The following is a 27,339-nucleotide window of genomic DNA, read 5'->3' on the forward strand; positions in this document are numbered from 1 at the left end:
ACTCCCTTGCACCGCATTTCTTTATAATTAACATCATAGCTAAGGTCTTTAAAATGATACTGTAAATCAGAAAATTTAAATTAGAAATAAAATACACTGGTTTAGAGAATTAACTTAATGTACAAAGAAACTAAAGTAACTGACCAGGTTGTCTCTACTAGTATAGTGAACCATCCATCCTTCTTTCACCATTGTACTGCTCTTCCTCTTTGTGTGTTTGATTGACTGTACAACTCGCATGAGAGGAATATTATTGCTTGTTGAAGGACTAAAAAAAAGAACATACAACAATTTAATACGTAACAAGTTAAAATACAAAAATAATGCAATTATACCAGTACTACACATTTAGTCCATAATTTTCAGGAACAGGCACTTTTTCTTCCCATACAAATTTAGTTGATGGATGAAATTGATAAAGTATTGATTAGCTCCCACTAGCTCTCCTAGGGCAAGTATTGCAGTACTTAAATTACTCTGAGAAACACAGAAGAACCATACTAGAGTGAGGACGCCTACAGAAATCATCCTCTCTCAAAACAATTTGCTGAGACAGGTTGTCTTAATACAGCATAAAAATATAATTAACATCAGCATAATTATTATTTTCTCTTGTTTCTGTAAGTTGACTATGCTGGTTCTTAATATGGTCACTATGAAGCTCCCTATCTAAGCATACTTTCAATTTATGAAAACATAAAAGGGTGTGTCAATTCAAATCACAACTGCACTAGAAAATTCCATCAACACTCAAGGATATTAACTGTCCTGCAGACAAGGATTTGACAATCTCTAATGTTCAGAGTCATTAGTTAAATGTACAGGTCTGAATGGCACTGAAGATGAAGTCAACCACCACGCTGCCTGTCTACCAGACCTCCTACACGTGGCACGAACAAACATCTGTAAATACACAAAATCACCAGGTAGATTCAAACTCAAAAACGTAAAGATGCTTTAACATGGCATATAGTTACACTACAGAATTGGCTACAGGATGCTGAACATGCCAAAATCCCTGAATTGCTTCAAATCTGATCAGAAATAAATGGAAAAATACTACTTAAAGGTAAATGCTACTTCCAGCTCAAGAAGTCCTTGAGCTATAAATCACAAAGTTGGGAAGATATCATTATATGCTCTTCCTCACAAAGTTACTATTAAGCCCTGAGCTGCAATGACCTTTAGCTTGACCAAATACAACTGCTCTTATGTCATTAAGAATTACTAAGAAAAACAGGAGGACACTATTCAGAATAATACAGCAAGTAAAGAGACCAAACTTGATTTAGGAAACTATGTAAGTTATTGGACAAAAAACTTCAGAAAAATCACATTCAAGATAAATAAAGCAAACTTTTACCTAAAATGCATATAGACTATGATGCAAATATTAAAATATCTCAACTAATTCCTTTTAAGTCCACACATATATAACAGTAACTAAATTAGGCTAAAGTCACAAAGACCTTAATCATGTATTAACCTTGTTAAGCCATCAATTTTACCATGCTTTGAACAGTTATAGCACAACACTTTTTGCAATTGGAAGCGACTATATTCTTTTAATTTATTTATGTTTCAGATTTTCTTGAGACAGGAGAACTTTAAAAAGTATTTTCAAGTAAAAAAACAAAAACAACCCACACAAATGAAAAAAACACTTTCAGTAGTAAAACTGGGCTAATCAGAAATATTTAACTGACAATATTGAAAAAAGTACATCAACCTTATGAGTTACCTGATTGTTTTGACAGCCTCTTCATCTTTGTCAGCATCAAGGTCAGACGGATCCATAAAGAAGATTTTGTCCTCTGGAGGAGAGGGCTCTTCAGCATCATCTAGAACTCGACTACCATCACTGTTCATTTCACTGCTGTCGACTTCCATTGGCATATCCAAGTCCTGGCCTGGGCTAGCAGGTTCTGGAAACAACACATGATTCAGATATTAGTTCAAACACACATTTTAAAAAAAGTACTAAAATCCCTCAAAACTCACAGATTTTTTTCTTCAGTCCACATTTATGCGAATAAATATAAAAGTACAATCACAAAATATAAAATCTTCACGGTTTTGCTGAACGATGCACAATATGCTAATGAATGTTATCAATCTGGTTTTACTAAATGCCAAGAGAGACTCAAGTAAAACAAGAACCATATTGAAAGAAACAGCGAATAGCTTAAAGTCTAAACCTAAATCTCATTACGTAATTCTGTTTCACAAGTAATGAGGACAAAGTAACCTTTCGATGGCTAGAGATGACCCAGAGAATTATTCCTGTGCAAATGAAATTCTCCATCAACAGAAACCCAACTCTGTTGTCGTTGCCCTTGTAGCCCATAATAACAAAAGAGAGAATAGGGAGGGCTGTGGTATTGCAGGAAAAGAGAAAAGCATAACACATCTTATCCTCATCTGATTTTCTGCTGGCAGAAGTTCAGTGTTTCCAAAAGGTGTACAACTTGCACTGTGGAAAACTAAGAATTAAGATACAAAAATACCTTCATTTGTAGCTTTTTTTTGGGTTGTGGGGGGTATTTTTGTTTGGTTGGTTTGGAGTTTTTCGTTTTGTTTCTTTTTTTTTTTTTAATCTGACGCAAACTCAATTTAAGAGTGGGAGAAAGAACAAGAACTAAATGACTCCTTACATCCACGGAAGAATTATATGAAACCGTAGTTCCCAAACTATGTGCCCTAGCACCTTAGCATCACAAGGGTGGTAAAAGCAGATTGTAGCAACATCATGTTGCACATTACTGCTCATGGCCACCAACCTCAAGATCCAGGTATGAGCCTTGGAGCTGGAGAAGGCAGGTATGAATGGATGGGATACATTTTGCAATGGCTAACAGAGCTGCTGCCCAGGCCTCTGAATCAAGTTGTACAGTTTGGTGTGAACTGCTATATGTCACCAATTTTATTCCACTCAAAAATATGGGTGACAAGGATCAAGGCAACATAATCACAGAATGGCTGAAGTTGGAAGGAACCTCTGAAGGTCATCTGATCCCACAGTCTCCCTGAGTTCATTGCTCCGGCCTGTTGAAGTCCCTCTGGATGGCTGCACAACCCTCTGGCGTATCACCAGCAAACCTGCTGAGGGTACACTCTGCCCCATCATCGAGATCATTAATTGAGATGTTGAACAGGATTGGACCCAGTACTGGCCCCTGGGTACACCACTAGTTTCCAGTCTACCACTAGACTGCATGCCACTGATAACCACCCTATAGGTCCACCCATTCAACCACTTTATAATGCACCTCCCTGTCTGCTCATCCTTTTCATATTTTATCAACTTAACACTGATCTGAAACTTAAAAGAATATGACACTAAAAATTCTTCCACAAACTGTTTCCCACATTCCTCTTTCAATTCTCTAAGGTCTACTCAGAAAATAGTCCTACTTCATTGAGGTTTCCAAAATTTAGAGTGGGTTTCTTTGGTTTGGTTTGCCTTGGGTTGGTTTTTTTCCTTTCTCCTTCATCCCCTAAACTGCTGGGCTAACTCTGGCCACTAAAAATCATGGATATGAGAAGTTATAAAAAATGGTACTTGTCTTCCAATATTTACATTTTAAAATGTATATTTCATGGTGAACAATGAGCAGATTGATCACAACAGGTGTTTAAATTTTGTACATTGGGATGACTTCTTGATTTTTCATTTCCCTTGAGCAAACTCAAGCAAAGCATACTAAACTTGCCAAGATTGGATAAGTAAAATTTAAGTCACGAAAGTGTAAGTTTTACAGTGAAACTTCTTCATTTTCAGTGACCACAGGTGAAAAAACTGAGAAGATAAAATTAAAAAATGTAAAATATCCAAAGATTACAGAACCAAATGCTAATGCATCTTGTTCAGCCTAAAAAGATCTGTCAGTATTTGAAAGCATGTTTCTCATCTTACCTCCATTGAAAATCACCTCTCCGAGACAGTCTCGAGGTACTTTAGATGCACAGCGTTTGTGACAGTTGAATCTGCAATCTAAAACAAAAGATAAATAAGCCCATGATATCAGAACCTCACTCCTACTCAGGCACTAACATTCTGTCATTCACTACTTCCAAACACAAGCTTCAGTTCAGATTCATACATTTGCATGTAACTAAAGACAGCACCAATGAGGTCACCTCCAGGAGGAAATTACAATCTTGTCCTGATGTCACATGTTGATTTGTCCCACTACTATTTATTATGTCAGCACTTCCCCTTCCAGTACAAAATAATTCTCTACTTCTCTAGCTTTCTCTGTAGCTATTTTTTCCATCATTATGTAATTTTTCCCATTCTCTCATTTGATCCACATCCTTTTTTCCATTGCTATATGATTTAAATGTCTCACCTCTAACATTTTTCCCCACCTGCCAACTAAGACTTGCAGATATCAGAGGCTCTAAGATCACACACGTATATCACAGAGCAGATGTCTTCTGCAGTAAATACCAAAGTCCAGCTCCCCTACCATTTAGGTTACAGATTTGGCTGACTACTGAAGCTCCATTTCTGTCTGCTGACACAGGGCAGACAGAAAAACATTATGACCAGATTTGGCCTGACATGGAGATGGAATCTAACCTGGATGTGTGCCATTTCTGTACCCAAGGTATCAGATGCAGCCCCCTGAACAACATTAGTGGTATTAACAGGAATTTCCTTTATTAGCACCATCCCTGTAATTTTCAACTCTATCATCACCATGAATTTCAAAAATCTCTATTGCCCCCACAACTCTTTTCATACTGATAATTTAGCCTCTTTTTGCTATCTAAAACAAGCTCAATGTGTTTTCCTTTTAAGCCAAGACAAGAGAAAAGTCATTATCTCTCCATGTTTTGTAGCAAAGAAGCCAAATTCTAAAGCAGAATACAATACTGTTAGGCTTCTGAGTGCCTAGAAGGATGTATCCTAGCAGACCCATGAACTGTCTTTTTTATAGTAGTGGTTTCAGTCCATATTATGGAATACAATTACTTCACTAGTTTGAAGGGGGCTGGAAGAAAGAGACATTTCAAACCCTCTCAGGGAACTAGAAAACTGAGTCTATCCTAATAAATTAAACTACACTCAGAAACAGTTTTGGATACTGCAACACAACTCTCTAGTCTAGTAAATAGTTACAAATACACCCTGGAATGCTTTTGGTCCACAGCATTAGCACAATCCCAAACAATTCCAAGGTCTAGCTCATAAACCAGAGCATCCTATGAAATTGCTCAGAACAGGCAGCCTGCAATGAGCCACCCAGGCTGAGATGCTAAGGAAACGTGTTCATGAACACAGGTCACTTTAACCCAGTTGATCTCAGTGTGCAGTAATGTTTCTGTGCACATTTAATTTATTACCACGAATACAGCCTTAACATCCCAAAGATCATCCTCAGAGTCCAAGCAGTAGCTTGGATGAATTCAAGAAATCCAGGGTACTCAGGATAAGACTGCTGAAAGATCCCAAGTGTTGGGAATGTGCACAAGGAAGTTGGTGGGAAACCTTAAGAATCTGTAGGAGAAGGCAATATGAAAATATTTGGATTGTTTGATATCAACTCCTGATATACTGAAAATAAGTATAGGATCATACTGCATAAATAGAGGTCTATTAATACACTTATATCTGTCCTGTGCATATACATAATATTTCTCTAGGTTTGTTTTCCCTCCATAAATGCTATTTTTATCCAGTATCACTCATTTCCCTGAAACTGATGTGGTAGCCCCACTTGTTCAGCTGGATATAGTCACAGCAATTGTATATGGTCTGCAGCATCTGTATGTTAAAACTGCAAAGCATCTTTTTCAGGCTTTATTATTTATATATTATATGTATTCAAGACACACACTGACTGAAAAAAAAATCAAAAACAGTTCAGGATGCAGACTTCAAACAGACTACAAAGACTGCAAATTAATAACAACAGAAATGAAAGATAAAACTACTTCCTTACTTACATGAGACAGCAGTATTTTTAGTCAAAAAATGTTACCACAGCTGTAAGTTTAAATTTTTTTTCTCTCCTCTGATAAAGCAAACTGAAAATGTATTAAATGACCTCTCTCAAAATGCTGACCTTTGGTATTTACATTTGACAAACTCACATGAGAGAAATGCAAAGTCCTTTCCATATTCATGTTTATGATTGTTTACTGCAACAAAGCTCATAGATCTGCACTATCGAGCCATAAAGAGCCAGGAGATCATCACAGTGTCATAGTTATGCCCTAGGAACTGCATGGAAGAGTCTGAGAACTGAAGGCATGCATGTTAACATATGCTACATAAAAACTATGCAGCTGATGAAGTCTAAGCTGTTTCAGGATGGGCACCTACCAGTATAAAATATTTCCAAAAGATAGTAATCAGTATCCTGATTATTATCCAGAATAATAGAATGAAAATTCACAAATTCTTTAGTGATGAGTCTAGAAGACAGATACTGAACAAAAGGAAGCACTTCTTGTTTTTATTAATTCATAATTATCCTTCCAGAATTAAGGTGTTCTCAATCCACATATGATTAAATCTTATTTTTCAGAAAAATGTACAATGCACAGTCTATCAAAATGAAAATGACAGTTACTGTAATCTTCTCAAAATTACACAATTTTTCAAAAATTACATTGCCCTATTTTGCAGTATGTAAACCACCTAAGCTGAAATTAGTTTTAAATACAAGACCTTTATTGAAATTTATCACTGCAGCAGAAAATGAAATTGTTACCTTTACACTGCATGCCTTGGCGAAAAAGGCCCTTAAGCAGCCGTTTGCAGTACTGGCATATGGTGGGACGAGTGTAGGAGTGAACAGCAAAGGTGTGTGGAACCTTCACTCTGCAAAGCACCATCTTTTCCATCCAGATGGGGCGGCCACTCCAAGAGGGAATTCTTTTACTCGGTTCTGGGCAGCAGCGCTGGAATAAAGAAGGTGTACATAATGTGCACCAAAAAACAGTTTTACTGCCATGACTGCTTTGAAAAGTCACAGCTGTCAGGCTAAGTCTGTGGTGACTGTGAGGAGGCAAACAATGCACCTATTTTTAACCATGACTGAAAGGAGGATTCTGGGAACTACCGACCTGTCAGCCTCACCTCTGTGCTTGGGAATATCATGGAGCAGATTCTACTAGAAGCTATGCTAAGGCACATGGAAGACAGGAAGGTGACTTGAGACAGCAAGCATGGTTTCATCAAGGGCAAGTCCTACCTGACCAAACTACTGGCTTTCTACAATGGAGTGACTACATCAGTAGACAAGGAAAGGGCTACAGATGTCATTTATCTGGACCTCTGTAAAGCCTTTGACACAACCACATCCTTCACTCTAAATTGGAAAGATGGATTCAATGGGCAGACTTTTAGGTGGATAAGGAATTGATTAGACAGTCACATTCAGAGGGTCAATGGTTCAGTGTTCTGATAGACATCAGTGACAAGTGGTGTCCCTCAAGGGCTCATACTGGGACCTGTGCTATTTAAATGCCTTCATCATTGCCACAGAGAGTGGGATTGAGTCCACCCTCATCAAGTTTGAGCATGTTACCAAGCTAAGTGGTGCAGCTGACACACGAGAGGGACAGGATGCCATACAGAGGGACCTGGACAAGCTCGAGAAGTGGGCCATACTGGAAGCTCATGCAGTTCAACAAGGCCAAGTGCAAGGTGCTGCACCCGGGTCAGGGCAACCCCCAGCATCAATACAGGCTGGGGGATGAACAGAGTAGCTCTGCTGAGAGGGACTTGGAGTTGCTGGTGGATGAAAAAAAGTCAGTGGGGTTGTAAGGGAGGTGTTGACTCAAAGTGACCAGATAAGAAAGCAATCTGGCCAAGAAGCTTTAAGAGGACATTCTGGTATTGTAAAACAAAACCAAGAAAATACCAGATGGAAAAGTCTTATAGAGAACAGGAAAGTAGGTATGAACCTTATTTCCACAGAAGATAAAATGGTAAATATTTGCTCATTACTGTTTTTTATTTCTTAAGCAACCTGTCAAGGTTCACAGACAGCACATACAGACCCCCATACAGAGGATAAACTGGAAAACACTAGAGGTAGGCAAACCAAATTCCAATCACTACCTCAAGCTATCAGTTTACAAAACCAAAGTATGGCATGCCTGTTAGGCGAGAGTATTTAGAAAATTTAAAAATTATTTTGAAAATTAATCCCCTAAAGAAAAAAATCTTTGAAATTAAGTTAAAAGAAAAAGTTTAGCAATTAAAACAGAAAAGGCGTTGAGCATAACAAAAAAGAGGTATCGAAGAGGTACTAAACATGCACATAGAAACAAAAGTTAAATTCTGTGATAAATGGTTACAATTCTATGTTCACTGAATAAATCTTACCAGTAGTTACAAACATCAGAATATTTCTTCATGACTAGGCTTTTATAGCCTCTAGCTAAAATAAATATGTTCTTGAACTAGGCTATACGATTTGTATTTTAAACTATGATTAAACTAAGAATGGTTACACTGTAAAGTAATAGATAAGTAGAAAAGACTAAGGCACAATCAAACAAATGGATCTAATCACTGCCTGTCCTGTCTTACGATCCCAATATAGTTGCAGTATAATTGATAACCTCTCAGCAATCATCATAACCATTATAAAAAGGAACTCCTATGGATGACTGTTTTTACTGTAAGCCCTTGATCCCCTACACCCTCCTTGATAGGGCTTGGGGTTTTTTAGATTAACTCTGTGAAAATCTTAACAGCATATCAGGAACACTCTCTCCTCCCCAGCATAAAAGCCTACAATTTGTATCCCTTTAGCCAAGTAACTATTTTATCCTGATACCATAATTACAGAATGAATCTGTATTACAAAGAAGGTAAGATGTTCTATCATTCTGAAACCAAAGTTCTCAGAGTTCACATAACCATGAGTGAAAGGCTAATAACAATTTAATAGCAGAAATTGATTCCCCTTTCACATTACATACTTCTTCAGAGGCAGAGGATGTGTGTTCAGCTTGTGCTGGTCTCGGAACTGAAAGTCCTGCTCCTGGTAAAGACACGTTAGACAGACGCCTCTTTCTCACTCCACTGCAGTTGTTTGGAATCTTGAAGGCACATCGTTTATGGTAGTTTAAACCACAACCTGGAAGAGTAGTTTTTTAATTCAAAAAAACTCCCAACATTCAAAGTAACAAAAACTGTACTAATGTTTCGACCACGCAGTTTTAAAAAGACGATCCAAAAATTGTAAAGGCAGAAATAGAGCGTTGCGTTAAATTCTCTTATTTTAGTGCTCTTGATGCAATTCACAGAAACAGTTTTTTCTGCAGTACTTCTTATACTACTGGTCTCTAGTAAGCCCAGCTCGAGAAACAAGGAAGCAGCTGATCTCCCACCACCAGGAGGCTTTCATCACTCCCTCACTTTGGAGCACAGAGCCAGAGAGAAGCCAGTGAGAAGGCAGCTTCAGTACCTGACAGCAGGCTGCAGAGTGCTCGGCAGCCAGTTGGATGAAAGCCACAGGGAAAGGGATTCCCCTTTGGGAGTCTCTCCAGAGTGTGTGCTCCTTGTGCAAAGAACACAGGGTCATAGGCTAGCTATTTGTTTCAAAGTGGGAAACAAGATCACTTCTTAAGTCATTCGCCCAAGGTCATGCACAGTTTGTGTTAATGTCAAGATCAGAACTTGGGTTTTCTGATGCACAAACCCTTCCAACAATGAAATAATACATTTATCACTTGCTAATATACCAAACACGATACTATTTCTTCTTCCTCATCTTCTACAGATATACACACACACAAATACACTAAATATCATAGACTTACCTTCACATTTTAATCCTTGTCGTACCAAACCCCAAAGCATCTCTCCGCAGTAGTCACAAAAAGTTGGAGCCTTGTAGGAATGCACATAAAGTGCATGAGGACGAATCTGGAAATCTTCAACTGTAGCCAAAGCTTTTAAAAAATTGCAGTAAGTTATGGTTCTTACCACTGGGTCAACAAGGATTTATGGAAAGAACGTGCTGTGTTAAAAATGGCTAATTCAAAGAACACTAACGAGCTGTTTAGACATCAGCATTTTACTGTATACCATTTAAATACACATTTAGAAGACTACATGGTTTTCAGTAAACTTTTTTATTGAGGAAAAAGATCCATTGGACTCTGTAGGCTAATGGCCACAACTAATCAACAGTATGAGTCACGGTGTTGAAAACCTCACTAAGTTGAAGGCAAGTACAAGAAGTTTTGCTAAAAATAACAGCAAACATTTAAAAGAGCAACTTAATTTTCAAGATGTTTTGTAATCTACAAAATTTTCAAAGAAAAGACAGTTCTACAGGTTAGATTTTTATCTTTTAAAGGATTTTTTCAGTAAAAGCTTATTAGATTGAATTCTTTGTGTATCAAAACAAAACTGTGGACAGAGTTTCCAGGGAACACTGCAAACTTCACAAATAATGTTCTTTTTCCTAAACAAGCATAGATACATTTAAATTAAAAGGTATTTAACACCTTGCCCTGATGGCTACTCATTCTTTGATCAAATAAGTACTAACACGTCCTATTCAGATTCTTTTTTTAAAAACCCTACTGAAAGAGATTTACATGTCTACAAAATGCCTCAGTTCAGGTCTGTCTGTCTATAAGGAAAGTGTCAGAGACTGTCAAAAGACACACAGCAAATTTTCCAAACATGCCATTTATGAGAAGCAATGAAAAGCTCAAACCAAGATGATCAATTACTGAACACCCCAGACACACCTACAACAGTAGGCCTTGAAATGCAGCCAAGGAACTCAACCTTACAGCTCTGGAATTCATATTTTATTGATCAAATTTACACGTTTAATCCCATGAGAGTCAAGAGGTCTCTCTTCCTAAAATGTAACCTCAGTTTGGCACTTCATCCTCAAAGTCTTAAAAAACTGCTTGTTACTAAGTCCAGCTTTTATCTGTAGTTTAACTACAGCTGGCTCTTTTGACTGAATGTGACAAAATATTGATTAAACACATACAATGAGAAACAGTTAGGGCTGGGGTTTTTTTGTCCCAATTATTGAAGAGTACTACAGGTTAATAACCACCATTCTAAGGATTTTATCATTTAAAGAAACTGTTTTTAAGTACTACAATAAGTCTTAAGAGTCTGTTCTTACAGGTATGAAAGCCTTATAGCAGTATAAGCCATCAATAGCAAACACTATAGAACAAAAAGATAGAGTTAAGCAAAAGAAAACAAATGACAGGGTTGGAAGAACAAATTCTGGATCCAACCTACATTTTATCTTAAGTAATTATAATATTATATTGATATAATTTCATATTTGCATAATTCAGATTTATTTATAATAGTAAACCAGAAGATGAATAAACAGGACAACAAAAAAAATAACAAAACTGAGTACTAAAGCACCAGTATCACTCAGATTTTCTTGGAAACCTCTACTCCAAAGTATATAAGACTTAAGTCAAAGAGCTTAAGGCAGGCACAAAAATAGTGCTCCATGAAGTCCTATTTTCTATTAATCTACTGAATAAAGTATTGTTCCACCATTAGAATAATACCTACCAGAGAGTACAACCTCAACAAGATCTCCCTCATGTATCTCTTCTGCTGATGTAATTCGTTGCAAAATATTATCTGAGTTCAGGTCATGACGGAACAGGAGAATTTTGTCATACATGCCGAAGAAACCACACTCTGGGAACTGCAACAGAAAACAAACTCTGAATTAATACATGTTTTTTGATAATCCTATCCATCGATGTTTTTAATAACATCTACAAAACTCAAGTGTTTTAAAGTGTTTCATGGAAACAAAATTGGCCTGCTTATTTTTGAGGAAACAAAGGATCTTCTGAACTAAAATGTTGCATAACAAGTTAAAAAACAAACAATGACAAAACAAAAACCAAAACAAAAAAACCACCAAACCAAAACATACTAAAACTCATCAACTTCTTCCCTGTTGCCCCCCCCCAACAGTCACACTTTTTTTTACAGTTGAAAAGAAAAAAAGGTAAGCTTTTCGTTTCTTTGGGTTTTTAGTCTCTCAAACCTGCATAATCAGTCTGGCAAGTGAAAGCCAATGGAGGTCTCTAACTTGGATACCACTACCTGTAATCCTTATTTCACAGATATTCTGGTCAGGCAGGTATTCAGCTCAAGACACAGATCCCCACAAGGACAAAAGATAATATTGCAAATCCATACAGGAAATAGATACACTAAGTAACATGTCATTTTTACATGACACTTCACTGAAAAAAATATCTTTCTTGGTTTGTATTTTCCCTACTCCTCAAAATATTGTCAAGTGTGAGCAAAACTTCCTAAAATGAAGACTTCTTAAAATGAAAAGCTTAAAAGCAAATATTTCACAGAGAGAAAGAGCAGAACCAGACCCTGGAGATGAATGAGTACCACTCAATTAGCTACTCTGGCCTTTTTGTTTAAACCAGAATTCAAACTTGAGGTAGGAACACACACACACACAGAAGAAAACAGGAAGAATGCAGGAAAGAAATATGGAAAAGCCCAGAAGAAATTTTCAATTAATGAGGTAACAGACTACAGTTTTACTGAGTTAATTTAGATCTTACACAGTCAATAAGTAACAGGACCTAAACCCCATGAAGCTTGGGGTATATTAACTGTACACTGAAGTAATCAAAGACTTGTTCTACTAAATCAGAGACATAATGAAGGTATCCATCATGCCCATTGTTTTCACACTCTCTTTCCATTCAGAGAAAAAATAACATCCTCTCTACAGCAGTAATTTTATCTGAAATATCCAGTTGTTCTTCTCTGTTATGGTGCACACACACTACAAAATTACATTACACATAATACTGAGGAATTTCTGGAAATTCTGCTCTGGAAAGCATACTACCTACCTTGGACAGTCACAAAGAGAGGCAGAATTTGTGCCACTGAATGCACATAAAATCAAAAGACAGAGCTGGCAAATTTAAACTGACACCAGTAGATATTTAATGCACAGCACCAAGAAACTGATTTACTGGGCTGATGCCAAAGCAGCAGGCTCCTTCATCTGCCTTTGGAACTCTTATTTTTCCAATTGTCCGAAGATCATTTGTATTAGGAAAGCAAATATATAAGCTTGATAATTAGCTGTGGTGCCCAAATATGTCTCAGTATCTCTGCAAGCGTGCACAGGACTTGGTTTCATATTCAGAGCATGCACAGATACAGCATGTTAATAATTCTTTCAAGGAAACTAACAGTTCTTTATAAGTAAAACACTGCATAAACCTACTTTAGGTTCTAACTCAAAATTCCACCGTGCCTTGATGGACAAGAAAACAAGTTATATTTACATCATTAAAATAAGTGCTGTGAGGTTTTGTTCCTTGATACTATATGCACTGTTAAGCTAGGTATCATATCTTAATGCTAGTATCAACAAGAGGAAGGTACCACCTCAATGCTACCATCAATTGTATCCGCAAGATAACTCCTATCAATTGCATCATGCTGCTGAAAACTTACTTACAACAAAAGGGAGATAAAAATCAACATGACTATGGTATGTATCTGCCTGCAGATAAACACAACTTCTTTTATTAATGCCAATATTACTTTCAGCTGCCAGGAGGGATAACTCACAATCCAGGCAACCAGGGTGAACTCTCTGTATTAAGTTCACAGAACCACCTATAAACCACAGATTTTAAGGAATCTCTAAGATACTTCACAAGTTTAAGTCTCCTTTTCTTGATAAAGACGTGATTGTTTCTTTTTTTTTTTCACTCTTTGAGACCATAAACATACTATGCAGCTGCCAGAATATCCCTGCACATATTTCCCCAATCCTAGTAACCAGAGGTCACATAAGTGCTGCCCAAGCAGCACTTATTTTAAATGCTATGACCATATTTATTCTGCATATGCACCGTTTACCCCTTTTCATGTACAAATCTTGGATTTATTAAAATGTTTTAAACACTCTACATTAACTTTCATTACTAAAAAGCATTAGCTGACACAATAAACTAGAGTTAGAGATGAATACTCAAGTCCTCTTTGTGACAGCAAGTGTAATCATTAATGAGACACTACATTCCTTAGAAAGCAGCATCAACATTAACTCCAGAGTTTGTAAATAACGTTATAATGCCTATAATTAAGATTTGGTTTTCAAATAAATTCCAGACAAATGCAAAATTAAAATCTACAGAGTAAAAGTATTGTAAAAAAAGTAAAATCATCTATTACAGATTGTTAGAACTGTTGGCATCAACACCCTCATTTGGTTCTCAATTAATTAAATTGACCTTTTAAGCTGTGTATCATGAATGCTTCTCATATTGTTGTGACAATTTACTGCCCTATTCTTTCGAAACAAATATACATAGACATGGATGAAATGACTGTGAAAGACTGTCTGGTTTTGTAACTGTAACATTTAACCCCCTAAAAGATTTACTTACAAGCTTGAGCTTGGTTAGTAGCTCCTAGACTGAGCTGCAGAGTCACAAGTCCGGGTCTAACAAGACTTAAGAATAATCTCCGCTAGTATTGAGTACAAGAAGTTTTTCACTAAACATACCTCCGTATACAGGTTCTACCATATGTGACAAGACTTCACCTATTCATTGGTACTAATGAGTTGCAGTTGCTACGAGATCTTCCTGAATCCACAGCAGGAAAAGGCGGTAGCTGAGGAACCTTGCAACAGCTCCTTTACCTATTCTATTTGTTCGGTGTTTGTCTGCATGCACACAAAGCAGCACAGAGCAACAAAGCAGGTGGGGCGGCCCCTACAGCACCCTGCCCAGGGCCTCCCAAACCCATCACAGGAGCAATCGGCCCACCAAAGGCCCATCTCCACAAGCCAGGGGAGCACAGAGAAACAAGGGCAGGTGGAAAACCAAATTAAGGACTCTAGGGAAAGGATACCCTGTCCAGTCCCTCCCAGGGCTCCCACAGGACATTGTCAGACCCAGTTTCCACAAAACTGATCAAGACAAGTCAACACTAAAACACCTTTTGGGCTGAGAGGGATTGCTGTCCAGTGGTATGGCACTGATTATAAAATGCTGGGGAATTAGGATTGTACAATACTTATTGTGGAATGTTTGTGGAAGGAACTAAAGGCAAGGAAGGAATAAATGTGGAAAAAATAAAGGGATAAAAAGATTAAAAAAGGCTGGTCACCTGTAAACAGGGGTTGGACTGAACAATTGCCTGTCTGATCATGTCCTGTGCATGATCAGCACCATCTGTCCTATCTTTCATTAAATTCAATTTCTAAATATTTTCCTGGATGATCTTCTCTCATTCTGAGCACATGTGTGTGTATGGGGGGTCTGAGTACCAGCAACTAGAGCTGGAGGAACCTGTGATGTGACTAGAGAGTAAGCGAAATCAAGAGCTTGAATATCCAGGTGCCAGCAACTGGAAAGACCAAGATCCGGCAGCTGATACTTGGCAGAGAGTTTATGAGCCCGGTTGCTGGAGACATCCACTTTTTCTTTGTTGATGGTTTTCTTCTTGGGGGTTTGGGTATGTGTCTGCATGGCTTTTTCCCCACTAACAGACCTTCATCCTGAACCACCAGAGAAGGGTACAGTATGAGACCACTGGTGCTGTTTGTGTTCATGTGAGAGCTCACAGATTGACACACTGTTGATCTGTTTTGATCTGTGTGTACATACGTATATGTTGTAAACCTGTATCCAAGTGCTGCTGCCTACCGGGAATATGTGGTCAATCTTACTGGCCGTGATTGGACACGGAGCACAGAGCTGCAGCAGCCTCACCTCTGCCAGGAGGATGTCAGATTCAATTATCCCTAACAAAACTTTTCAAGATTGATGAACAAATCCTGCTCTTTCCTTACCACCTCGCCCTCATGCCCTTCTGTTACAAAAGAACAGACCCTACCAAGAAGGTGCCTGTTTGACTGTTCCTTCCCACACCCCCAGCCCAGATCACTCCCCTCTGCCCCCACTGCAGCCCTGTGCAGCCATGCAGTGGAAACGCTGGCTGACTGCCCTCTGCATGGCCGGTGTTGATGAGCTGCAGGTGGCCTGTCAGAGCCCAAGTCTCAGGCACTTGGCCGGGCTTCCATGGGGGGAGGAATCAGCTCCAAGCAAGCAGCTTAGCTCCTTACAGGCGTGCAGCGTCCTGCTCTCTCTTCCACTCCCCAGTACATTCGGGAATACAGCATTCCTTGCTAGCACCTTGGCCAGAAGGCTATGTGCAGACTGCTGGCCAAGAATAACCTCATCGATTAACAAGTTTTTCATTTCAAGTAGTATCTTTTAACAGAAATTTTACGCAAAGCTTAAACTATGTTCAATAGCTGAACTATGTTCAAGTTGTACACTACCAAATTTTTCTCTCTTGTACTGCAGCAAAGTTCAGCTTTTATAGCCTTCCTTATGCTCAATTACATAGGAAGAACACTATCCAGTTCCTTTGAAGTGTTAAGAGCTCATAATGTAAACTTGAAAACAAAACTCAAAGCAGAATTTTTTTAAGCCTGTTTTATCTTACAGAATTATACAGCTATTACTTTCCTGCATAAAAGCCCAAAGTATCTGCACAGTGACTCAGAGCATATAAATTGCTAATCCCAGTATTACTGTGTTTCCTAAAAGCAAAAAGATGACTGTTCCCAGTGTTAACAGTTCCAAAAGAGCATCTAGCTACAGGAAATCACTTGTGGGAAGTCTACATATGCAACAGACTGTTCCAAAATTAATCTCTGGTATATCGATATCATCGCCTTACATCAAGAATATATGCAAACCTTAGTACTTGGGTTGTACTAGCACAAGGAACGCTACTAGTACATTATTGCAGTTACACTGAGGAAAAACAATTGGTGTTATCTAGAATGCTTATACTGTAAGTACTACAGTATGACCAGCTTTAATTGATAGTACATTACATTGTCCTTTGTATCCAGAAGAACTCAACATACAGTGGTCAGTATCGCTGAGCAAAACACAACTGAGGCTTCTTTCTATCTTGGCAGTAACTGAAAAAATCCCTCTATTTCAGGTTCCAGGACTTGCTTTACAAAGTTCTGGACTACTCGCCAAAAATTCACACTAGGGAAAAGCGTAGGAGGATATTGTTTCAAGGTCCAATATCTCATGACCCATCATAACTCAAAACAAATGCTTCAAACCACTGAAAGTTAGTTCCAAAGTCTAATGGTGCAAAACACCATTGGAAAGTCTCTTCGTTCACTGAAATCGCTCCATTCTATTACCCTGCATCCCTACCCAGTTATTCACTCCCACTCTTTAGAATCATGTGCCAAATCACGTTATCACACAGACAATTAGCTTCAAACATGTTGCAGATCTTTCTCTCATCAGATGCTTCAGTACAGGCATACTTGGACTACTGCTTGGCTAGGTTTTCCAGCATACAAACCTATCACCACACTGGAAATGCTGATCTGCCCCACATATAACACCATTGCACACCCAGTAACTGCCCAGCTCCCACCTTCTCACAAGCATGTTTTCACAAGCATGCCTCAACTCTCTCTTACTCTGCTGCATTATTTAGCTCATATGAAGAAAGCAGATGACAAGAAGGCAGAGCAGTAGGGGAAAAAAATTTCAGCACAGTTGATGGACAGAGAACATGATTTACATTAATTTTAGAGCCATTCAAAAATAAATACCATGAACTATTACAAGCTTAACCTGGAGAAAAAAACCAGAACGATGGTTGCAGTACTGTTACCTATTTATTACACTCAATTAAGTTTTTACTGCAAAAGTTGTAAAGATCCATTTGTAATATGGATGGATTGTAGCATGATCCTTGTAATATGATACTTTTACTTCTCAATCTTATTAGTAAAACATCAGAACACTTGAGAAATCATATTAAGCTTTAAGTCAACACCTCTGCCACAATTTGGTTAGACAGCCATTACCATAACAGTGACCAAACCTCTGGAAGACTACACATATTATTCTACATGTTTTGGTGTTTTCACATGACAATTTACAGTATTTTAAAGTAAATACTTCTTTTTCCCTTCAGCAGCCCTCACTGAAAAGCCAGCCCAAACTACTTTAACTCAGCCCCATTAAAACTTGAGTTCTTAGTTAAATCAGTGATACAAATATACAGTTAAATGTCTCTTGGTTAGAAAATTCTACAGATACATTTGTGTATTCGTGTCAGGCTTTTTTTCCTCCTTGATTATGAAAGCAAAATGTTTGAACGCATCTCCTCATCTCTCTCCTCCTCATGCCCTAGTCTGCTTCATTTTCAAAGAAAACAGGCTAGTTTTCCAAACAATCCAAGGACTTCAGTCATACTCCAATTATTGAAAATTAAACCCCACAAAGCCTAATTAAAAAAACAGGAAGGACTATCAAAAAAGTGCATACATACTAAAAGGATCACATTCAACTTTGATTATTCAAATTATTAACCAGGGAATACAACAATACCAGAACTCCAACACTTATAAGAACAATGCAAGTACAAAACTACAGAAATAGTAGAAAGACTCACAAGCAGGTGTAGTATACAAAATTTAACTCCTTATAAACACAGCTATACTTCCAGTGACTGTATTCGCAATACCTTACCCAGTACAGAGCCTTGAAGAAATAAACAGAAGTGTATACATATTAAGTACCTATGTAAGAAGCTATTGACAGAAATTCAAGACAAAACAGTATAATGAGGTGGGAAACAATCAGACAATTAACATTAGTAAGAAAATGTAAATACTGTTTTGACATCTGAAAGACTATGCCTATAGAGACCACAGAAAAAAAATAGCCAAAAAATACGATGAAGGAACAAGGAAGCACAAAGAAAGGCAATAATCAAGCAGAAATGAGATTATACGCAATTGTTAATTTGCTGTTGAGAGACAGACAATTATAGACACAGTTTAAAGAGAATGATCATGACAGGATGAAGAAAATACATAACAAAAATATTACTGCTACCAAAAGTAATAACAGCAAATAAAAAAAAGTTACAGGAATCAAGATGAAAGCAACAGGTGCTAGATAAGGTTTTCAAGACTATACACAAGCAAGACAAATATGAGACTACTTTGAAGAAAGAAATGAAAAAAATCAAAGCCCTACATACGGAAGACTTCAACAACAGCAGAATTATAAACACTGCTGGCAAAGAAGGTTTAAGAGAAAATCAGAAACAGGCAGATCATGGAAGGAAAAATTACTTTCAGAGGTTAACTAAGACATAAAATAATACTAGCCTGAATCAAAATCGACATGAAAAAGATAAATAGACAGGAAACAAGTGCAGTAAACATGAATAAAAAACTATAAGTACATAAGGACAGAGGAAAAAAGAGGCAGAAAGTGAGAAAATAAGTTTGATTGGCTTTTTTTATTTTATTTAAGACATACGAGAGCACAATATGATGAAAATAGAGAAGAAAAATCCAATAAGTAAGACAAGAAAAATCCCTTTGACTTTGCTAAGCGCCGACTGCTTGGATGGGTTCAGTGAAGTAGAAAAACTAGTTTGGAAGAGTAAGAAACAAGAGTGCCTGGGTAAATAATGTATCAGTATTCAAGTCAAAAACAAGGTAACAGTTAAAGAATGGGGAGAATTTCAGGCAAACACTCTAAAGCAGGAGAGCAACTGGTCTATTTCAGAGCAAAATGTAGCAAAACCATCAGAGGAAACATATGTAAAGAAGGAGAATACTGAGCATGACTGAAAGTGAAAATGATGAAGGACGGGTCTGTAGCCCAAAAAAAGTAGATAAGAGAAGTTGCAGAAACATGAAAGTGAAGATTCTTAAGTTTAAGGAAGAAGTTATGATAAATCTTACAGGTCCTGATACTAAAAAAGTAATAGCACAGAACTATCAAATGTTTTTCACTTATGGCTATCAGTTTAACTAGAACAAAATAAATAAGCTAGAATAAAGCATTTATAGCATGCTGTCCTACATAATTCTCCGTTTCCAGGCAGTGAAGCATCACCACATTGCAAGTTTCTAGTTTTAAGTTAGTAATACCTTTGTTCTTCTTCATGTGCTCTCACATGAGGAATAAAAAAAACAATATTCCAACACAAAACAGGATTAAGAACTTGACTCTGTAACATCTGATCATTGGGCAGGGACACACACTGTCCACCTGCAAATTTTGCTACACGTTTTCTGCTTCTAAACAGACTCCCTCTGTTCCAGCAGCCATAACTGTTCATGCTTAGGTTCCTCTTCAGACTGCCCCCGAGAACTGCATGTCTGATACTTTAATATACAGCAATCTAAATAAGGAATGAACAAAGAAAATGGAGACCATAAGTAAGAACTTTTTGAAGTATCCCTATAAAGTCTTAATTTGGTTTTTCTGAGGACTTCTATTAAGCATTTCAATATATAATAACCCTAACACAGTACCCCTCAAATTCAAATTTAAACTTGAAAATTTCAAGTTTAAAGAAAAACATTTAAAAAGTAAAAACATCTCCTGACGTTTAGAAGATTTGTAACAGAGCTAAGAGGCACACCAAATGTTTGCATTACTCATCTTGCTCTCCTTGCGGGCATATGCCTCTTTAGTTTCAGTTCTGTTGATGCTGCTTCTAATCACACTTCTGCAAAACCCAAACAAGCTACACAGACGACCTGTGTCTTAAGCAGAAAGCACAGGTAACCATCAACAATATAGCAAGTCTGGCAATATATAAAGCGCTATGAAAACGCTTTAGGTAAACACAGTACTTTTTCCTAACTAAACCGCTCTCCAACACTGCTTTTGGAGGATTGCCTTCCTCCCAGTGGATTATTTCCCCTGAAAGAAATAAAGGTAATGCATGAAGTTACTTTTCTGAAAATGTCCGAGGATGCTATAATTAGTTTTACAAATGTTAAAATCCAGCCTTCTTGGAGATCCTCTAGTCCTAATCAACATTTTTGATACTGTAATTGTAGTCTCAAATACAAGTAGGCAGGTAGTTCAAGATCCCAAGTAAATGAAGGACTCCTTAAAGTTTTATTTTGTTCCAGATATGTAGAGAAACACAAGTCTGAAATGTGATTTTAAAGTAAGGAAACGTCCATTTAACTCTAGTAAAGATAACACTTTAATAAGAAGAAAAATTGTAATTATTCCAAGTAAAAGAAGTATTTCTCCTTATTCACTAAAGAATGCAACAGTAAGTAGATACTGCTAAGTACAGAACTATCAAAAGAACAAACTATACAGTACCCTGAAGTGACATCAAGACAAGACAGTTGAAGCAGGCTGTGGAATACCATAGGAAAGGGAAGCTTTTACACTGTTGAGCCTCAACAGCATACCCAGTAGATTCAAAGCTTTCAACTAGAAAAAAAAGGCAACCATACACATGACTACACAGAATAACACACTCTTATGTATATACTAATCCAGAATATTTAATCTTGCAACAGTCTTGCAACAGTCTTGCAACAGTCAACAGATCTAAGAGAAAAAAGTCAAGGCAGGACCTTTTGCTGTCAAATAGAGGGTAGAGGCAGTGGCTGCAAAACTACTTATGAAAGATGAATCCACCACACGTGAGGTTGTTTCCTGATCAGTTTGCTGTCTGCAAACACGTTGTAACTGAGCAGTCATTTACTCATAGCATCAGCTACAAGAGAGCAAAAACTGTAGCAAAGCCAGACAAAAGAGGAAAACTGATCATGAAATCCTCATCAGTTTTGCAGTAGATTAGGCTCAGCATGTAAGAAGTTTCTTGAGCTATAACAAGAACTTGAGCTAAACTTTTAGCTGAGCCTGCCAAGAGAACAGAAAGGAAAAAGAAAAGTAAGTGTATTTGTTTTCATCTTTCTTTAAGACAGAAGACAGGAAATATGCAGATACAAAGAGAAAGAGCTCATAAGAAAGAAAAAGCGGCCCCTAAAATGGCTGCAAAAAGGTGTAGCTAACACACAGGGTACACGAAAAAAAAAGAATTTGACCCAAGAGAAACTCATCTCTTCAGAAAGGAACTAACATGCTGAACTACATTTTGGTAGTCATTCTGAAATTGGCTTGCTTGACAACTAGTTTGTAAAAATATGGAAGATGCAATAAGTTATGAGATGAGATAGGGAAAAAAGATACATAAGCATATGGAAATAACATAAAATATATGAGTTTGCATTCTTTCAAGCTATTAAGTAAAAAAATATATAAAACTAACCAACCCTAAATACCAATCACAATAATGAAAGACATAGAGAAAACAATTCCCTACAAAATAATTCACTTTCAACTCCCTCACTCTTACTCATCCCTGGCCTTGCAGGGAAAGAGCAATTATTTTTTTATTTATGAAATATTGTTAACTGCTTTTAAGGTTGCTTAGTAGGATCTAACCTAGCAAACCTAAATAAAGACAAAACTTGGATGCAAAAACAGCAAGATCAGTGTTATTTCCTCCTGCAAGTCTGCAAGTGTGCAGTGCATGTCTATAGCCACAACTGGTCCTTTCATTAGGGCTGGCTGTACAGTTCCAAGAATACTCCTTAACAACAGTAAGCATAAACTATAAAACCCTGAGGTATCAGTGACAACTGCTGAAAGGAAAGAACATAGTCTCCATATTGTGAAAAGTAATTCTTGCAGAAAATTTACTACTACATCTTCTTTTACTAGATTTCACAACTGAGAAAGTAACAGGAGGGTTTACTCCTTTTGAATTAAAAGCTTCTACCTGGAGAGTTAGCAAAATTTGTGCAAAACTGCAAATACCTAACATGGATCTTTATCACTGTACCAAATCTCTTGGCATCATTCAGTCACACATTGTTATTACTAAGCAGTCTGTTACCAAACAAGGGATGCCATGAACAGAATGTGGTTAAACCATACCTTCTGGTAAACTATTGAGCACACGAGGTCTTTAACAGCAGAGAGGGACAGGTCCTGAGCTTCAACGGTGACAGTCTCTCGAGTGAGACCAATCTGCAGAAGGAAGGAGATCCCATGCACAGAGCCTCGGGAGTTGGTGAGGCTCTGGGTACTGAAACTGCCATTGGAGAGTCGACTGGAGAGCCCCGACTGGGGACTTGAAGACAAAGTTGGGGTCTGTGGTGCAGCAACATGACACGTAGGTGGGGAAAACTTCTGTAAGGAGGGGGGAGAAGAGTCGTTTGCTGACATCTGACTTGCTTTACTCTGTCAAGATCTCTGTAGTAGTCAAATTCTAAGAAAAATACGTTATCAGTTCTTAGTTTGAAATGCAAACAAGGATAATGTAAGTTTCCCTTTCTTAGTTCAGTAAAATGACCAGTAAAACTTAAATTTCCCTTTCATTCGTGCAAGCCAAAGAGCAAAATAATTACAGCTGCAAGTTACTTTAAATTAAAGGTTGTCTTTCTGCAGTTACAATCATTGAAAGCAGATTGCCTGTCCTTTAGCACCACATCCAGACAACAGAGGCTTACATAAAGGCCTCACAGAAACACATCGGCTCTGCTGTTTTATACTTGTTCTTCATTTTTCTTAAAAAACAAAAGCTGGAGAAACAGATGGAAATAGATGCTGGTAATTCATTAAAAATATCCTCATTCACCTAATTGCACAGATATCTCAAATGCAGACTCGTCTTCATGAAGATAGCCTTTTAGAATGAAAAAAAGGTGTATCCTTGAGTAACAACAGAAGTCCATGTATGATGAATCAATTCCTCCTTCAGAAAGGCTTCTCTGAATTCACAGGACACAATTAACCTGGAGATCAGTGAAGATATCTGATTTCATTTTTATAAAATATTTTTGCTCATGAAATGGAGGAGCAGAATGTCTGAAGACCGAATCACATTAAATGTAATCTCTAGCTTCACCCAGATAATCTCCAGCATTTTGAAATGTTGTACTCTGCCTGTAGGGGAAAAGATAAAGTTGTCATTTCACATGAAATGCACAGTCACACAGCAGTGTCATAACCACTGTACTTTGAAGCAGCAGAATCACCAACTTCTTTTACTCAAATGTGTTATTTTAGCAACGTTTTGTAAATATAGTTCTACTCAACTACTTTCCCACTCTGTGATACTCAAGACAAATCAGATCTAACACTGCCCAATATGTTACCACAACTTCTAATTAATGGTAATTTGGCAGAGCAAAGTACTTAGCAGTTAAGAGGAAAAAAATTAAAAAGGTGGGGAGAGGGGGCAGTAGACCACAGCTCTGCTCTGTAGGTCTATATTGAGAAGCTGGTGGGTAGAGAAGGAAATTTATTAAATGCATTGAAATGTCAAAAAAAACCCCATAAAGTCAAAATTCAAACTCTACATAGCATGTACTCAGGATTTTAATACTATGATTCAAGACAACTGAAGAACATCTTGCATAAACTCCAACTACAGGAAGATATTCAGAGCATACAATTGAGCATTGGTTCCTCTGGAAAAAAAAAATCAAATTAATATACACTCACATGTCTGATGAAAAAAGCAAGTTGGCTACAACTTTTTGAAATAAATAATTTCATGAGCATGGGCTCAAGATACTTGTTACAAAATGCTATTTTACCCAATTCGATATTTCAAGCATTTCATGAGCAACTGAAATATTTTAAAAGAATAATTTTTAGATTCCCCATGCAACTTCTGCCACAGGAAAAGGTTTTCTGTCCTTCCCTTATGTACAAAAAAAAAAATCTCTGAAAGAACATCATTCTTGAAATGAAATTTCAGAAGAGAAATGCCACAGTTTATTGCACATAGTATAAGCTGCCCTTACCAAAAAAAAAAGGCTGAGAATTGGTAAAAGAGTCAATTTAATAGACTATGCACTCCTGGTATATCTACCGGTGTAATAACTCAAAGCCCTACTGCCATTGCATTCTGAAAGATAAATAAGGAAAGAGAGATACACAAATTGCATTACTGGAAGGAAAAGAAGCTCTTGGTAGTGTGATAAAAATTCCTAACAAGGGCTCCATAAGAGAGAACAACTTGATAACTTCCAGATTTTCAGCACAGGTATCTAGAAACTGTTGTCTTCAAATATGCAACAGTTGCTGGACATTTAGCAATAACATATGAAAAGATAACTTCTGCCTTAAAGAACACACTAAATGCCATACAGGTAAAGGTCAAAAACAGGAAGAGTAAGAACAGCAACACTTAAGAACCCTTCTGAAGAAAGCAGCTTCATAGTGCCTTCAGCTTTGCTTGAAGATGACTTTTGTTTTCTACATACTGCTCTTCCTTCCCGTACCTCTCAGAGACACCAGAGCGAGCAAATACAAAGCCTGAGGTGTGGATCAGAATTACAGTAATGCCTAACCAACATAACAGAGAACAGAAAAGCCTTATGATGAGAAAGAATTAATGAGTCTACTAAGCAAATTTAATTTAGATAGTGAAAACACACTGCAAAAGCTCACCTACAGCTGCCTAATTAGAACATCAATTATATTTACCAAAAGCATGATACATTTGCATTGACAAAGCCTTTTCATACCACCTGTATTTGCATATAAGCCTTTAAAGAAGGCTATTTTTGCTACTTGGCGGGAAAGAATGGACCTTTTTAAGAAAGGAAAGTCATACAAACTGCTCATTTTGTAGTGAGGATAGAGTTCTTCCGAACACCAAATAAAGTAAGTGCATGTCGAAATTTACGTGCAGTCTACAACTCTGTATTTTATTTATGTAAAGGAAACCCCACACCTAAGGAACAGAGAGGTACAAAGGCTAGGAAGGGAGCCTCTCTGTCCCCTTCCCCTGCTCCCAGTTCGCAGCCTCCCCTCGCCCAGAAGCGCTGACCCTCCCGTTCCTTGCTGGGCTGCTCCCAAGCCGAGCAGCTCCCGGACAGCTTCTCAAACTCCTGATACTTAACCCGCTGCGAGGTGAGGCGCAGCCGTCGCGCCCCATTCCCAGCGACTCCCCCGGCTGCCCTTACCCCCGCGGGTGCCGGTTCCCGCCGGGAGGGACAGCAGTTCCCCCCGCACGGCCCGGGCGGGACCGGCGGGACGCGTCGCGCCTGCCGCGGGTCACGCAGCCCCGGCCGGGCCGGCGCTGGCACCCGCCCGTCCCGTCCGCCCGTCCAAGGTTTAAATCCCCGCTGCGCGACCCGCCTCCGCCGGCACCATCTCCGGAGATGATGTGGCCTCGGCCCGTCGCCCCCACCCCGGGATACCCAGGGCGAAGCTGTTGCCGCGACGGCGCTTCCCTCGCGGGGGGAGCGGTGGGGGCTCCCCCGGGACACGACCCCTGGCGGAGCCGCCGCTCCCGCCGCCGCGGCAGGAACTTTCCGAGTCCGCCCCCGCCCTTCCCCGGCGCGGCGGCGGCAGCCCCGACCCCCGCACCCCGCTCTCCCGCGCCGGCCGCCGGCGGCGACGGCGCCCGCGGCCCCGCCGCGCTCACCTGCGGCCCCGCTGTCCCGGGCCGGAGCGGCCGCTCGCGCATCTCCAGCCCCGCGGCTCCCCGCACACTCCAGCGCCGCCCGGGACGGGACGGGGCTGCGCCGCGGGGGCTGCCGGGAGCTGTAGTCCCGCGACCGCGTTCAGGCACCGTCCCCCCGGCCCCGACGAACCACGAGTCCCGGCGTGCCCTGCGCGGGCTGGGGGGCTCAGCGCGCGCGGCGGCGCAGGCGCAGGGCTCCCCGAAAGAGTTTCCGTTAGTTATCCTCGCCCGTGGCGGGCGCTGCCCAGAACCGCTACAGCGGGATGGGATGGAATGGGATGGGACGGGGCGCGGTGGAACGGCACGGCGCCGGCAGCGGGGCCCTCCGCTCCGTGCTGCAGCCACCGCCCCGCTGCCGCCCTCGCCTCCCCAGCCCCCGCCGCCTCCAGCCGTGCCAAAGGCTGGGTCGACGCCAGCTCGCGCCCTCCGGGGCTGTGCCAGCGCCGGCCGCGCGCCCGGGCAGCCCCCGCGCCCTCCCCGCGGCGCCTCGGGGCGCGCCCCGCGCCCGGCCGGGACCGCCGCAGCCCGTGTGTCCGGCCACCCGCGCCTCCCCCGGTTCACCTTGCCGGGCTGGGGGCGGCGCAGCCCCGCGGGGGTGTCCCCAGGGCCGCGGGCAGGCCCTCCGTCGCTGCACAGGAAATACTTGACCTAGTGTGTCACAGCATCGCGCTGGTCTTTTCCGTGGCCGCGCTGACCTGGGAGCTGGGAAGGGCTTTCAGCGTCCCCGCCGCCTCCCGGTAGCCCCTACGGACGTGCGTGCGGCTCAGCAAGAACTCAGTTCTCCAGGCCCTTTCGGACGTAACTGTCACCGTCTGCTAGTACGTTTCAGTCCCCCCTTCTAATACTCTGATACACCCAAATCCTGTCTTCCTGCTCTGCGTTAATGATGCCACTCTTGCATCAGCACCAAATCTCTGCACGCAAGATACTTAGCAAACACAACGAGCAAAAGTACCAAATAAAACTGGTCA

At 39.7% G+C, this 27,339-nt stretch overlaps 1 protein-coding gene across 1 annotated transcript in view; it reads right to left on the minus strand.

Moving 5' to 3' along the window:
* The window catches only part of PRKD3 (protein kinase D3), a 44,927-nt gene extending 18,505 nt beyond the window's left edge, over positions 1-26,422 (minus strand). The window contains exons 1-9 of the mRNA XM_032684611.1: positions 26,330-26,422; positions 22,822-23,832; positions 11,543-11,681; positions 9,793-9,924; positions 8,950-9,107; positions 6,726-6,915; positions 3,917-3,994; positions 1,742-1,925; positions 145-268 (exon numbers count right to left, since the gene is read on the minus strand). Of these exons, the coding sequence (XP_032540502.1) occupies positions 145-268; positions 1,742-1,925; positions 3,917-3,994; positions 6,726-6,915; positions 8,950-9,107; positions 9,793-9,924; positions 11,543-11,681; positions 22,822-23,112 (1,296 nt within the window). The 5' untranslated portion in view covers positions 23,113-23,832; positions 26,330-26,422. The remainder of the gene's footprint in view (positions 1-144; positions 269-1,741; positions 1,926-3,916; positions 3,995-6,725; positions 6,916-8,949; positions 9,108-9,792; positions 9,925-11,542; positions 11,682-22,821; positions 23,833-26,329) is intronic.
* Positions 26,423-27,339: the final 917 nt, after the last annotated feature.

The sequence above is a fragment of the Chiroxiphia lanceolata genome, chromosome 3 (assembly GCF_009829145.1).
Source record: "Chiroxiphia lanceolata isolate bChiLan1 chromosome 3, bChiLan1.pri, whole genome shotgun sequence".
Taxonomy (NCBI): domain Eukaryota; kingdom Metazoa; phylum Chordata; class Aves; order Passeriformes; family Pipridae; genus Chiroxiphia; species Chiroxiphia lanceolata.